We start from the raw sequence: 15,894 nt of genomic DNA, 5'->3' as shown, positions 1-15,894 counted from the left end.
GTACTTTCAGATAAGCTTTGAGCCCTCTTGGGAATTTGCACAGTCGCTGAACTTGGCTGTCACTACCAGCGCCCGTCTGGGCCACAGCCTTTGGTTTCCCCCTGTCCAAGGGTGGTGAGACAGGAGGGCTTTCCCTTGCTCGTTTTCACACGCTTTCCTTCTCTTTCTCCCGGGTTTGCTGGGCTCCGAGCCTGTCCCGCCGCTCCCGGGTGACCGCCCCGAGCCCGCGGGGCACCGCGGCTCCGTGAGGGCGGCCCGGGCGGGACCCGCCTCCGCGGCCGGCGGGGCGAGGCGGGGCCGGGCCGGGCCGCGGCGCAGTGTCCGCCCGGGAGCAGCGGGGCTCGGATCGCCGCGGGCAAGGCCGAGGTGTGGGCGCTGCGCGGTGGCGGCGGGTGCCGGGAGCGATCCCCGCCGCGGGTGCGGGAGGGCGGCGCGGGAGCGGGGCTGTCCCCGGGAGCGCCGGTGTGAGGGGGCGGCGCGGCGGGGACGCGGTGGCGCGGCGGGGGCATCTCCCGCGGGGCCGGGCCGGGAACCAGCGGCGGCTGGGGGAGCGGAGCCTGCGGCGGGAGCGCGCTTGGAGAAGGAGCATTTGAAGCACGCACAAACGAGGGGCCCCGGGACACGCGTGGCGAGGGCGGCGGGAGGGTCATACCATATACATACATAACATATCATTGTTACTATTATTGTTATTGCCCATGTAGATCAGGCTGTTTGTAACCGTAATGAGCAAATCCCTTAAAACCCTGTGCTGTTTGCGTGTTTGGGGTTTGTTTTTTCGCATTTCTGCTGGTGCTGACACCCCGGGTTTTTCGGTGCCCTTCCATTTTGTACTGAAGGCAGGCCCCGGGCATTCTGGGAGCTCGGGCAGGCCACGGTGCGGCGAGGGAAGATGGATAAATGTGGTGGAGCGCCGAAGGTGCTGGGGAACAGTTTCCCTCTGCATCGTTCTTGGGTGTATTTTCAGCGTCGCTTGGGGAAATGTGCTCTGACGCCGTGGATTTACTTTGTTTTTGTTGTGTGAAACACAGTGTGCTTTTTGCTGTGATACAAAGTTAAAAGTAGTAGGACAGTTCTGTTAAAACGTGTTAACAAGATTGTTAAAGTAAGCAGAAACAATTGCTGTCCATTTCTGAGAGAAGCCTTCGCCGAGTCGCTGTTTATCTCGAACTGGACTGTAATGTGAGAGGAGGGAGAGTTACACTGAATTAATTTCCCATGGTCCATAGACCCCTGTGCTAGACCCAGTGATCCAAGCACTGCTTTAGAAAGGATAAAAGAGGGAGCAAAATCCCATCACCACAGCAGACAGGTGCAGGCAAGGCTAGATTTGTTTTCACTGAGCAAACAGCTGCTTACCTCCATCCTGCCCACTTCCTCACCGAGGATGTGCCTTCAGAGCAAGTCTTCTATAGTGCTCTTGGCTCATCAAGTTCCCCTTGTTCGGCAACAGCTGACTGTGCTGAACACAAGATGAGAGATTGTTAAAACTGAAATCAAGTGAATATTAACATTTTTATTACTATTGTTAAAATTATATCACAGGAAGGAAGTTATTTGTAACAAAAAAAATTCATTTATTTCGGTCTCTAGTGAAGCTAAGACATCCTAATTCTATGGATTCCTAGTGCATGGTTGAAGCACTTGGTGAGGCAAAAGCCTGGTTCTGTGCAGAGCAAAAATTGAATGTGCATGGGGATGTGGTTTTTTTTTTTTTTCACGTGCATTCACTCTCAGCACCTCTTAACTTTCTGGTGTTGATAAAAAATGTACCGTGTCCATAGGATTGTGGGTTTGGTACGGTCTCATTGGAAGGAGACTTCATTAATTTAAACCTCCCATGATAAAAGCAGAAATAGTCCTCTCCTTTTTGTCACTACAACTTAATCTTTGCCTGTGAGTCATGCTAAAAGCAATTTTTAAGAACAAGGTCTCAAAGGGGAAAAGTGCATGTTCAACTCGGTTTGATCACAAGTTACTGCTGGGTAGGAAGATCCTGGTTAGTTTGAAAGCTGAAGTGCAATTATAATTGTGCCATTTTACACAAAAAAGAGTAGGCAATACTAATTTTTCTCTTCACACAGTGTAGTGTTCATAGTATTGTCGCACACTCCTTCTATCCCGGTAGCTGCTTAGGGAAATTTGCTAGTTCGAATGAATTGGTCTAAAATTGGTCTAACTCCTTGTGTTATTTCAAAGGAGTACTAATTTCTGTGACTAAGTGTTGTTTCTGCAATTGCATTAAATATTTTGGTAGTTTGTACCTTGATAGTTTAATAAGCAGTTATAATGGAAGCCAAATGGTATAATTTATCATCTTAAGGTATGATATTATGCTATTGTGAAAAAAAAAAATAGAAAAGGGGGTGAAATTGTTTTAAAAGAAACTTTCCATGGTAGCAATATCGTGTTGTCATTGCAGTGATGCTAAAAAACAAGGCTATTAAGACAACGTTGTTGTCAGAATTTTGGATTGCAATGATGTTAGCATTAACTAACTTTAATGTTTTTTAAAGGTCGTCCGTGAGAAGGGGAGAAATGGCTAAAGCCACCCAGTTAATTGACAATGAAGTCTTCCGGGCTTACGCCACTTACACAGCCATTGTTCTTCTAAAAATGATGCTAATGAGTCTGATAACAGCGTACTTCAGGATCACAAGGAAGGTAATCATTTGGAAATACTGGCTGGGAGAATAGATTGACATTTGTACTGAAATACAGAGATATCACAGCTATGTCTTTTCAGCTCCCAAATACTGCTGCTATTCATTTTCTTCCTCCCTGTTCTAGAGAGATTCTGATTGTGGTGCTCTGCTGGTCTCAAATGGATGATGTTTTTAACCTAATTATGAGATAATTATGGAACTGAATTGTACTTGCATTTGACTTACTCTACTCTTCTAAAACATTTCTGTTATTTTTAAAAAAGTGTTTTTCATAACTGTAATTTCCATTGTCTTCTGCAGAAAGCTCATGTCCAGGGTACCCAATTTATAAAGCAAAAAAAGTGTGATATGGAGCCATATTACATGAATAACCAACTGGTAGGGTCAGAAGAAGGGATAGATTTTTATTCACCTATAACCCTTTCATCCAGTAATTCAAAAGCTTTTTGCATTCTCTCATTGTTATAGCCTTCCCATTGCAGGTAGGTCAGTATCTGAAAAGAAATTTTTTGTTTTCTAGAGTGAGAGGCAGGCTGAAAATTGGATTTTCAATTCTGAAAATACCTGAAAACATTTGAAAATATTTGAAAATCTGTGGTCTGGTGTTTAGGCTAGATAAAAATATGAAAGATCCACTGAGGTTTACTAAATAGTGTAGAAGCTGCATCTACTTTAGAAGAAAGTGCTCATGGGAAACGTGTTGTGTTTGCACTGTTCCTGGTCTTCTCTAGGCATCTTCTCATGGTCTCTGTAGGAAACACTTGGTCCTTGGCTGAAAGAGCCCTGAGTGTGCCTCATATGGCTGTTTTTGTGAGATCTGCTTCTGCAAGATGCTGTGTGCTTCAAGGATTTTGGTGCAGTCCTTTTGTTGAAATTCTGCTTTTTGTTCCTGCTTGTTGCAAGAGAACCCAGCTGAACTGCTCTGTGGTTTCAGGTGGATGTAGATGACAATAGGGCCTTCATTAATTTGGAGTGCTTGGTTTTATTATGTTAGTAATATTACAAACAGAAAAAATCAGTAAAGTAATTTTAACTTTCTACTTATTATAAATATTCTATTTAAAATAAAAAAAAGTCCTGAAAGAAGAAAACAGAGGAAAGCAGTTAAGCAAGAGAATGCAAAGTATTGCTGATGATACTGTTAACGCACCTCTAGAATTCTGAGGCTGAGGACAGTTCACAAATAGGGATCAAGGCTGCCCTAGGAAGCAATCATGTAGCTCTCCTAAAATCAGAAGATTTTCTTGACTTATATCTGCATAGCCTGAACAGTCCACAGACTGCATATGTTACTACATGTGTCAGCAGGGAGAGATCTGCTGCAGTCTGCACTGCCTGAATTAAATGTTGTTTTCAAGTAGTGTCTTGCAGTATTTTGAGGTACTAATGGGTCATATAAGTGTAAGAATTTATACCTAAGAGGAAAGGGAGACACTTACTTGGTCATAAATGAGGATGAGAATAAGGCTTTTGGATGCTATTGATGTGTAGACTTCTGTAGAAGGAAGGGATCCAAAAGGACTTTCAGATAATTTGTCAGGAATGGTGAAAAAGAGATTTGGGCAGTACAGACCTTCTACCTTGTAGGTGCCTGTGTTCTGCCAGCCCACTGGCTTTACTGCAGGCTTGTCCATCTCACAAGAAGGGTTTATCTAAATGCATAAATTACATTATATTAATTTGTCAGCACACAAACTGTACAGGCTGGGCTCAAGAAAACAGTAATGCAGTGAACATTGTGTTCCCTGTGCTTTTAACTTCAGGTGAGTTAAGTGGTAAAAAGAGTGACCTTTATAGCAAGCTGCCTTGACTGGATAAAACATTTTGGCTTCTAATGTCTCTTGTGTTCTTGTGTTTGAAACAGGCATTTGTCAACCCAGAAGATACAGCATCATTTGGAAAAGGGGAGAGTGCTAAGAAGTACCTGAGGACTGATCCGGATGTTGAACGCGTACGCAGGTAATGCACAGGAACCTTTCAAAGTTATTTTAAATAGCAGAATAATATTGAATCAAGGAATTTATTTCACCCCGTTCTCTGTCAAGCCTGTGTGTGTTTTATGTTGCTTTATGTAGTAATCTAATGCATTAATTAGTTTAAATGAACAAACCTGTCCACATTTAAATGGTCAGTGTGCATAGTAAAAGCAATAAGCCATTGTCTGGTTATAATAACTAACTCTTGGGTAGTGTCCTTTCTGCACGGGCAAAGTGGTGAGAACACTGTAACATATGACCACAAGTCAATGTAGCTCATGGCAAAATTTTCTGTTTCCAAAATCATAACTTTCAGGATGCTGTTTGATACACCTGTGCTAACAAGGAGAGCTTTAACAGAATGCTTTCCACATCATAATTCCTTGATGAGGCTAAGTTTATTTTTATACCAAAAACTTGAATGTGAGTGAACTCTTCTCATTTAAACCTCCATTAGGGAACATCTTGAAAATGTATACCAGCTCTGATTTAAGAACACTGCATCCTTGCAAATGACAGCTGTTGTTTCATAAAGTATATTTTTGTATGTCTCTTATGCATTAAAATCTTAGAAAGAAGAGTCTAATCTCAGTGGGCTGTAAAGATGTTCTGCTCCTTCCTTTTCTGCCCCTGAGTAGTTCATGGAGTTGTTGCTTAATTTCATGGGTGTTACACAAAAATGGAGACCTTTTGGTGAGGGGTAATTCCTTTCTCTTTGTACATTTTAAGAGGCCAGCTAAGTTGAGACTAACTTTATGACCCATTTAACTCAAATTGTTATGGCAGAGAAATGACAACCACCTCAGTCATTTTCACAGATTAGATTTTTAAAACACTGTATTACCAAATCCTGTGTTGCTGTTTTGTGGAGTTTTTCAGACATCCCCAGATCTAGTAAGTCAGCTTGGTTATAGTTACTCTGTTGGTGTTGCAGCATCCATATTTTCCTCCCAACAATGGTTCTTAGTGGATGTTTACTATATTTTCTTCTGCAAGCTTCATGGCAATAGATAATGCCACATAGATTTAGCATGGCTTCTCTTCTGTATAAGTGACTGGATGTGTTCTGTTTATGGATGTAGAAAAAAAGATTGCTTTCTTCAGAGTACTTTTAGGGGGAATAAGAATAAAAAACCTGGAGGGATTATGTTTCCTTGTAATGATAAATACATTTAAAAAGCACCTGCAAGACAGTGCCATGACCTGATTCCAGCTGGCTCTGAAATTTGACATCATTAGTAAGGCTTAGACATTGTTTCAATCAGTAAATTTGGCTGGAAGTATAATTTATCTAAAGAGGTGACAGGAGCTGGGAAAGTTTAGGAAGGTATGTGAAAGAATGCTTCAAGATACAGAGTTCTCAACACATTTTTAGTAAATTACACTATGGTTGCAAAATTTCAAACATTTTTTCAGCTATTTTAGTGCTGAGAGTGAAAAAAATGAACGAAAAGCGTAACTGTCACACCTGTTAGATGTTCAAAAATAACCTTCTTCAAGATGATGGAACTTCATGAACATTTGATAGAACGGTTCCTATGTAGGATGTTTCATATTTTCTTTATGGAGACCACAAACTGGATTTATGGGATTAGAGTAGATCAACTGGGCCATGAACTCTAATAGTTTGTCACAGGCCTCCAGTTAATTGATGTTAATTGAGTGAGGCTCCAAGAAAATAACAGCTACCTCTCTTCCTCCCTGACTTCACACTCTTGCACACCCAGGTGCACTCAGACACCTCATGTAAGTCCTTAATATTATCAAGATCCTGGGGAAAAACTAAGACCTTTCATACAGAAGATTAAAAGCTTAAAAACGTGGGATGCAGCAGGAGAGACCAGCGTGGTGTCAGGTGAACATGCCAAAATTGTTTCAGTAGCTGAATCAAGTCCCTTCTGCGGAGGAAGCCAAGAAATGTTTTAGGGCCTGAGTAGTAGCATGCTCTGAAGATGCTGAAAAATAATGAGGCTTGAAGTGGTTTATTCAACAAAATGTAACATTTTAAAATAACTTTGCTTCTTTCTCCAGAGGCCACCTGAATGACCTTGAAAATATTGTCCCATTTGTTGGCATTGGACTGCTGTATGCTCTGAGTGGCCCCGAGCTGTCCACAGCCTTGCTGCATTTCAGGATCTTCACAGGGGCTAGGATCCTTCACACTTTCGCATACTTGATCCCTCTTCCCCAGCCTGGCAGAGGTTTGTCTTGGGCAGTTGGCTACTCAGTGACCTTCTCCATGGCATACAAAGTCCTGAAGACAGCGTGGCTCCTGTAGCAGAGCTGTAGCTTCCGTGTCCCCTTCGACATTCCACACAAAGTTTCCAGCGCTGTACGTTGATGTCTTGAGTGAGCCAATGAGTCTTCTGTGGTAACTGGAATTCTTTTTTTTTTAACAAAAGCTTTTTGTTCCTGTTCAGGAGTGTTTCTTTTTGGAAGAAAAAGAATCCTTCTCCGTGTATTCCCTGTTCATGGGTTGCACTGCCAAATACTAGATTGGATGTTCCCTTTGTGATCTGTCAAGTGCTTACAATTCTAAACATACAATGATGCTGTACTGATAGCCTGTTTGATAATTTTCTACAGATGCGCTATTTTTGGCTGTAGCTCTGAAGTCTAAATCAATAAAGACAAGATTTAAAAAAAAGCCTGTTTGTATTTTTGTTTTCATTTCGACTCTTCTCACTGCAGCCAGCAAATAGCATGTCACTATGTATCAGGAAGAGATTCCAATCATAGAGTTCTTTGAAGAAAGCTTACCTTAAGAATAAGATATAACCAGTAATGCTGGTCTTTTTGTAAAAAAATCTTTGATGAAAATGTTTTTATAATCCACTTTGGGATTAAAAAACCTAAACCATTGCAGCTCCATTTCTTTCAGTTGACTAGATTAAAAAGAAAGAAAGTATTTGTGCTAAATTCTGTTTGGAGACTCTGGTGAAAATTTGAAGTAATTATTTCTATTGGAGTTCCAGCAAACATAGGTTTTGTGACTGGATAAAATGTAGACCCTTTGTAGAGGATTTTCTTTTCCATTTTTGAATAAATTCAGCATAAAATGAGTGACACTTGCAAATGTAGATATCAAGTACTTCAGATTTACATATATAATTAGTTTGTGTGTCATACTGTCATAAATATGTTTCTGGTAGGAAATCTTGCTCTTTGCTTACATCTTTCTATGATGTATTAGTTTGGAATATATTCTTTAAAGACTTTTCCTTAGTTTCTTTTTGTTTGGTTGGTTTTTTTGGGGTTCTTTAGTAGCTCTGGCTTAAATAATAGCGTGAGATTTCAAGTGACCCAGAAAAACCTTTATATCACAGTGTGCTGGTAATTGAGAAGTTTTAAATGGCAGAAGTCAGAGCACAACACATTTGTTTTCCTTTCCTACCCCAGAAGCTGTGCTCCTAAGGGATGGCCCAGAGAGGGGCTGGAGAGTTCCCTCTGCTGCCTCCATATGTCAAAGATTTTGTTTTGCTTTTTGCATGGGAGCAGTAGTTGTAGTACTGCAAGAAGTAACACTGAAGAGCTTTCCTCCCTACCCACAGTTGTGAGGTGGAAGTTGGTGCAGTGTTATGTAAAGCAACTCAGAAGGGTGGCAGAAGGGATAGGGAAGAATTCAGAGAGACTGGTTTAATCCAAAGAAAGAAGATTTTTGTTACAATTCAAGTGTAGTGTTTAAGTCATGTCTACTAAGGAAGAGAGGGTGGAACTTGAAATCAAGATGTTAACATTGATTTATGAAAGGTTAAATCTTAACTAATGGGTAAAATAAAGAGCTGGAACCTGTAGAAGGAGGATGAGAGGAGATGGTGATTAAAAGTTGAACGTTGTGGAGCTTCAACTCCTGACATGGCAGAGTAAGCACACATCGGCACCTCTGGGTTAGCAGAGGCTCCAACAGGAAATGTGGGCTTTTGTTTCTTCTGCCATCTTTCTCCACCACTTCCAACCTGTGCTGTTTTCCTCCTGTTCTTTCTTCCTCTGCTAGCTTTTTATGGGCTCTTGAGAGCAGCTACCTTGGAATGTATCATTGTAACAAAGGCCATCAGCTCTTCTGGTTTGAGAAGGACCAGTGATGGAGGGTGGAGGAGCAAGGCTGCAGCCTGGAACTGTGTCCCAAACCAGTCGTTGTCACAGTCAACCTGCCATCTCTCATCAGTCTGTGGCTACTCTTTTTCCCTTATATCACAAAAACAGCATCTAGAGCTCAATTTCCCTCACTACATTGTAGCTTGTCTCTTATTACCAGCTGTGTGTCTTTCCATCCATTTAGAACAAAGGGAATGTAGCCACTGTGCAGAGGGCCCATCTGAAATTCAGCAGCAGAGCGAGTCCTCTCCTTTAGCATGGAAAAGGCTCTTCAGACAAGCCTGGTTGTCAATGCCAGGCATATGCAGGAACAGCATTTTTAACTCCTTTTGCATCAAGCTTCTGTACAGAGATCTCATTCCTGGAGCCTTTCTTTAATTCTGTAATCTTATATTTGAAACATAACTAGTTTTAAATCCCTTCCATTTGCTAAGTGGTTTCAAAGCTCAGAACATACACTCGCTATGTGCTGAGAAGTAGAAAAGATAGATGGAAACCCTTAGAAATACCTAGAGTGATTCAATATTATTCTGTGTTTCTCTTGCATTTATTTTAAACCTATATTTTATTTTCCTTTGCTCCCACAAATACCATCTGTGCATCTGGGCGGGGTACGTGCTCAATCTGGGAAATGTGCCTTACCAGATTCCGTCAAACGCCGACTGCCAGCTCCGCATAAAGTGTGTTGGAGTGGTTGGTCCTTGTCACACAGCTCTTGCATTTCTCTGGTCCCTGCCCTGGAGAGGTGCACTGTACCTGTTGTACAGCTGTAAATTTTAGAAGGCTGGCATATTTCAGGAGAGCTAGCATAGGAGAAAGAGTGTGTTAGTGGAGTTTGTTACTGAGCTAAACTGAATTTTCACCTTTCAAAACATGCACATGTGGATTTCAGACTGCTGTTATCAAGTTCTCTTGCAAAATTTTTAAATGAAGTAACCTGTAAATGATGAAACAACTGACTGTTATCAGCAGGTGTGCTGCCTTTGACCTGGTGAAAGTACAGAAAGGGCTGGTCTATGGGAGACACGTAAAAAGAGGTCAAACCGTCATCTTCTGTGCTTCATTTCTGTTCATTATGCCCCTTATTCCCATCACCAGTCTTGGGCAACCAGAGAAACTGCAGGGTTTCTTCTCTTTGCTCATTATTCCTGGCATTTTGTGTTCTTCTCCCAAGTACGTTTTGTATCTTTGAAGTGGCTCTGACAGTTGACCGTGAAGCACTTCAAAATGCCAGCTGATATAACCTGGTTAGCTGACTTCATCTCTGAGGGAATTTCATGGGCTGCTTTGTTTTCAGAAGTGTAAACCTGAGCAATTCCTCTATTTATTTTTTGTCTCTATGGGTAAATGCTTACACACCTTTGGCCAAAATTACTCTGTGCTGGTTTCCTGGCTGCACACACATGCACTGAAGGCAATGAATTGTTGGGAGAGATGGTGACTGGTGAAGAGCTCTGAGCTAGGACTTACTGTTTGATCATGACTTTTTGTCCTGTCACAATGAAGAATGTGTTTAAAACCAAAAATGATACATTAAACATTTCCTTGAATTTTCAGAAACAAGTGTATGTCTGAGCTTCACCACCTTCGAGGTATTTATTTTGAGAAGCTGGGTCAATGTTTCTGAAAGTGATGGAATTGCTTGTCATCAAAATACAGAAGAAGAAAAGCCTGGGCTCTTAGCTCAAATCACTTTGGGATTTGGAAAAATTCTATTTACTTGAAGCCCATTATTTGCTTAGCTGTGCCTATTCCTAGTTATTTACAGAAACAAATTCAATCTAGATTTTTCATGGAAAATGCTTGTAATGGATGTAATTTCTAAGAGCAAAAAATAAAAAGCAAACCTTTTATAATACCCTTTTTAAAGTGGCTAGAATGTCATTATTCAAGATAATGGAGTTTTCATTTCAAGGTTGAGGTTTAAGAAGAACTTTTCTCTTTTCCAAACGTTGTCCTGCCAACTGAGATGGCACCAAGTGCTTTCTGAAAGGTTGTATTGACATGTGTTAAAATACTCTCATGATTAAATGTCTCTGGCTGGTGGACACTTAGAAATCTAATACCTCTGTGATTCACTTTAAGTGGTATTCAGGCTTCCAAGTCTTGATTAGTGACTCCCACTCATAGATTCTGAAGGCTAAAATAGATCATTAGTTCCTTCAGCCTGACCTCTAGTGGAAAAGATGCCATGGAATGGCTGCCCTTCTGCTGGGGTTAGTTCCATCACAGCATGGCTTCCAGAAAGGTGTGTGATCCTCATTCAGAGACTATGGAAAACAGGCATTGATTCACTCTTTTCCGTGACATTGGTTCTCTCTGGTGTATATGTACACTAAACTTAGGCTTTAAAACACCATAATTTGTTTTTGTTGGTTTTTTCTGTTGTTTTGTTTTTGTTTTTTTTTAAATTGAGGCAGTTCTTAATAGATTATTGCAGTGCAAGGTGGAATATGAACTATTTTAATCAGGAACTTTCCTCCTACAAAGCACTCTGCTCCAGTTTGGCAGTGACCATATAACCTCCAGAACTGAATGCTTTTTACACGTGGTTCTTTGCTGGCAGGCCCCGGTGTGCATCACTACTGACAGCATCTTTCTTTTATTCTCCTGTGTGCTGGAGAACTTGGAGAGAGCTTAAGAAGAGGAAGTTCCAAGGTACCTGTCTTTTTACTACAAAAAAACCAAACAAAAGAGACAAAAAGAAGACTGCTTGTCCCGTGGGTACTGCTTGTCCAGTGAGGGGGAATAAATTCAGAAGATACTGTCAGTCCTGTAGAAAAAGTAAGGAGGGGAAAAAAAGGGAGAACCGAAGGGAGGGAAATCCTTTAATGATAGCTTAGAACAGCATCAAGGAGCAAACTGGGTGAAGACTGGTAGATGAAGAGTGGTATGAGAGGCAGGTATCTTTCTGCTTAATAAAATTGCTTTACTATCTGTTTAAAACAAGTTCGTTTTTAAGAATATTTTTCTTTGTGTATCCAGTCATTAAATATCTGCAAAGAGGATTATAAATACCTCAAATCAGCATGGAGAAGACCTGTGGGCTGTGTAGCTGATTCTGTTTAATCAGTTTCCTTAAGGCACCTGTGGTACACAGACCACTGCAGTGGGAGACAGCACTTGACGTTGTGTGACTATAAAACTGCCCCCAAAATGGCATCACAGCTACAACAGGGAAAGGAGAGTTACTTCCTTTTTGCCTGGAAAGTCTTATAAATGGCACTTTCTTTCAAATTTATAGAAAAGAATTCATTTTCACTACAATACTTTTGTGGAAATCAGAAAAGACCTTCAGAAGGGTGAGTCTGGGAGCTGGGCAGAAAGGGATCAGCTCTGGAGGTTGTCCCACATTTCTTGGAAGAATTTCTGGGCTTCATCTCTAACCCTCACTGTAGGAGCTGTAGGGATTAGTGCATGTGGAATTGCCACAGAAGTGCTCAAGGTAGGTTTAAATTCTTAATCTCTAAGTATCTAAGAGACCTAAATAATTGCTATAAAGGTAGAACTTAATCTGCTTCCTCTTCTGATAGAAAGTGACACTAAAACCTCAATTTTCCTTAAAGAGCCTGCAGTTATGTTCTAGCGTGCATGACTGCCTCATTTATTTAATACTGGCAACTATACAGTGCAAAGTTGTTTACTATGGGATTTGCACATCAAACCAGGTGTGGTCCTTTTTACAGGCTGCATTTCTCAGAGAGCAGGGCTGGCAACTCCCATTCTCTTCATGTGAGAGTTCCTTCTGTGCTCTAGGAAGGGTGTTTTCATAGGGAGTTGTGAGTACTCTGGTACTAAAGTTGGCTGGGACCATGCAGCTCATGAGCTTTTGTTGTCTCTCTAGCAATTTGGAGTTTGCTGTTGATCTCTCCTTGTCTTCAGCTGGGAGAGGGTTCCAGTGCTGCTGATCTGCCTCGTTAGTTGACAGATGGCTTATTCCACTAATTTTGCATGAGTACTTCATGGTGATTAGAATGACATGTTCACTGCTAATACATGATAAGCACTATCTTATCATTTGCTCATTGGGTGAGCGTTCAGAGGTTTTGTCAAACTGAAATTCAGTTTCAGTTGATGCTTGGCCCTTGGCTGGAGTTTCATGTACCTACTTTCAAGGGAAATGAAATTTATTCTGCAGATCCTCTTGGTTTTCCTGGGGATTATTTTGCAAGTGAAAGCCAAGGTACAGTTTCCTTAATTGAATCTGGGGTGCAGTGGCAGTATTGTTTGAATATGGCACATTCATTTAGATTCAGTTCATTTAGAGGAATCCAACATTGTTCAAACAGATCAGACTCACTGAGAAGACTGTTAAATCTTTTATTTTGCTTCATCTTTCTGCTTTGACCAAATGCAGTTTTGTGTTATTGCCACTTACAGTGGCAATGTGTTAGAAAAGAATAAAATACATGGATTTCTCCTTTCTGTTATTTTGGTCTTCCCGTCGACCTTTCCTCGTTCCCAATGAGATAACCACCAGTTATCTCAGATCCATGGGCATGGCAGTAGGTTTTTCCTCCCTCTGCTCATTCCTAATTTTGTGCATGGTACCACTAGATGTCCCTCTTTGGCTTTCTTTTATTAGATTTCAGGCCTGGACCTGTGAAAAGTAACTGTGCTCTGCATCTCTGGCAGATTAAGTTGTAAGGGGAAAATATTTTGCTAGATTTAAAGAAGACATTCGTAATAGATATTAAGGCAAAAGAGTGTCCCTGTACAGTAAACTTGTACTAAAAAAACTTCATAGAAAAAGTGACCTTTGTGAAAACATAATATGTAACCTGTGGCTGAAACATTAGAATGTTTTGTACTGTTTTTCTTTTCTAAATTAACAAGGCACCAGGTAACTGCAACATCTGAGTTCTTCTACCGAGGTTCCTAGAGAACGATGCAATTTGTATTTTGATTGCCTGCTATTGTTTCTGATAGGTAAACACATTTTACGATTTGTATTTAGCAGTAGAGTAAACTGAATGGGACTGAGGCTATGCAAAAACTTGAACTGAGTAAAGAAGCAGAAGTAAAACTCAGAAGCTGTGTCTGTCTGCCACAATATCCAGAGGAGAGACTCAGCACAAATAGTTTACTTGAAATTACCTTGATAGGTACAAAATTCAACTTGGGAATTTAAAGGTGCTGTAAAAAATGTTGCTTGTATTTGAAAAAACTGGGATGCTCTATAAAGCAATGTGTGCACAGCAGATTTACTTGTCACACAAAATGCCAGGGAAGTGGTGGGGGGCATCTTTGAGTGATCCACTTGGCACAGAGGTGGAGTACAGTGTCAGCATAATGAATAGGAGCTTGCTTGGTGGATGGAAAATATTTTAAATTGAGTTTTTATTTAATGGATTTGAACTTTTCATGCCCAATTACCTTTTTGCTGAAAGAGAACAATAATAATAATAATAATAATAAAGTGCAAAGGTTTAGTTTCATTCTAGAAATGGGGAAATGTGCTTGGCGAGCTGTCAAAAGGCACAGTCAGATCTCAGGAGCTTGGAGCAAGGTAGCTAATGCTCTGGAGTGAATGTCCATCAACTTCTTTTGTGGCTTTATGTGTCCTTGTAAATGGTAATGTGGCAGAATGGGATGAGTCGTGTACAGGGACAGATGGCAACAACGAGTCGGTTAAGGTCAGAGGAAGAATGTCCTTGCAAGGGGGTTTATATTATTTCTTTAATTTGTCCAGTTAAGTCCTGTAGGTGCATGAATTATGGGGGAACCCACCCTCCGAAACAAGCTAGCAGGATTTAGGGAAACTCTTCCAGGATATACATAAATAAATCCTTCCCGCAGAAACCTTAATCCACCCTATAGCAGGAATGTAAGAAGGACGAAGTAAAGCAACAATCCCTGTGAAATTCTGTAGGTATTTTCCTTCTGGAGTAATAGGCTGTTCTCAGTGAACTTCCATTGCAGGAATATTTATCTCCAGGTACATGTACATGGCTGAGGAGAAGGTTGGCCCTGATGTGTTCAAGTGTACTAAATAAAAGTGTATTTTTATGAATGTGTGTAATGAAAGAGGACACTGTATGTAAATTATTTAGTTCTCATTGCTATGATACCTGGATACAATGTATTGACCACACACCTAATTCAGCAACCAGTGATTTGAACAGAACTGTTCCCAGTGACTTTCACAGGCTTTGTACCTAGACAAATAATCTCTGCCATATTCCATTCATTTAACTAAGTATATGCACAATACAGCTTGCACTAAAATATTTACTGCCAGCAACAGTGTCCAGAGAAAATACTGTATTTTGTAAAATTTCAGAGAAAAAAACCTGTCAGCTAGATGCCACCTAACTTGAGCTTTAGCTCTGCTGTAACCACTCCTAGAAGTGGCTGCTCCATTGTTTACATATTCTTGATCACAGCAAGAGCTTTATTGATGCTTGGCCTTTGACTTGGCGTTACTGATGGCTCATATGGTGCAATCCTCAGCGGGGGACATGAGAGAGCACCACTTTAAAACAGACCCTGCTGGCCATGTGGTGCTGTTTTTGTTCTGTGCACTGCTAAAAGGGCCGCTGTCAACTGGAAATCTGGTCAATTAAAAACAAACAGGCTAATAGGACATGTCCCCAAGTCCTTTCACCAGTTTCTGTGGGATTGCAATCAAGAGTATCGTGTTTTCCTCTTTCTTGTTGGTGGCTTTTTCTGTGTGTGTGTGAAAGCAAACAACTTCACTGACATGGAAGTGAAGGAGTGGATATGACCAAACCCAAAGCACACTAAGTAAATAATCCACAATTTCTTTGTGTGTTTCAGAAAGTGGGAATAAAAGGTATTTTTCCATTAGCTCTTTCTGTTACTAAAAATTTTGTCTGAAAATTTGCATGGAATGAGCTCAGCTGTAGGATCGACAAACTGAGTGGAATTTATGGCAACCTCTAAAAATAGTAATTTTAGAAACTGAATAAAGTTTGTTAGCTCTGAATAAACATTTTAAACAGTTTTTGAAACAAAATTTTTTAAAAAGTCATTAAATTTCTCTGATTAGAGAAATCAAAATATTTTCTTTTGTAGAACTCGACATTTTAATACTTTTACAATGGATGGATTTTCTACGCACTTACCTGCAGATAGCATTTACCTATGTTTTTACAAACTTCTCTTTTATCTAGGACCACTCTCTTTAATTTAAT

At 40.6% G+C, this 15,894-nt stretch overlaps 1 protein-coding gene across 1 annotated transcript; it reads left to right on the top strand.

Annotated features, from left to right (window-relative positions):
* The first annotated feature begins 263 nt into the window (after nucleotides 1-263).
* On the top strand, nucleotides 264-7,290 carry MGST1 (microsomal glutathione S-transferase 1). Its single transcript, XM_032106811.1, has 4 exons — nucleotides 264-366; nucleotides 2,517-2,664; nucleotides 4,531-4,625; nucleotides 6,674-7,290. The coding sequence occupies exons 2-4, from the start codon at nucleotides 2,539-2,541 to the stop codon at nucleotides 6,918-6,920; spliced, it is 468 nt and encodes a 155-aa protein (XP_031962702.1). The 5' UTR covers nucleotides 264-366; nucleotides 2,517-2,538; the 3' UTR covers nucleotides 6,921-7,290.
* Nucleotides 7,291-15,894: the final 8,604 nt, after the last annotated feature.

The sequence above is a fragment of the Corvus moneduloides genome, chromosome 4 (genome assembly GCF_009650955.1).
Source record: "Corvus moneduloides isolate bCorMon1 chromosome 4, bCorMon1.pri, whole genome shotgun sequence".
NCBI lineage: Eukaryota > Metazoa > Chordata > Aves > Passeriformes > Corvidae > Corvus > Corvus moneduloides.
The sequence above is the reverse complement of the archived record's forward strand: the minus strand, read 5'-3'. Positions and strand labels throughout refer to the sequence as shown.

Coding starts and splice junctions, on each gene's coding strand:
- MGST1 (XM_032106811.1), top strand. CDS start 2,539: ATGGCTAAAGCCACCCAGTTAATTGACAATGAAGTCTTCCGGGCTTAC. Junction 2,665..4,530: donor ACTTCAGGATCACAAGGAAG/GTAATCATTTGG, acceptor TGTTTGAAACAG/GCATTTGTCAACCCAGAAGA. Junction 4,626..6,673: donor GATGTTGAACGCGTACGCAG/GTAATGCACAGG, acceptor TTCTTTCTCCAG/AGGCCACCTGAATGACCTTG.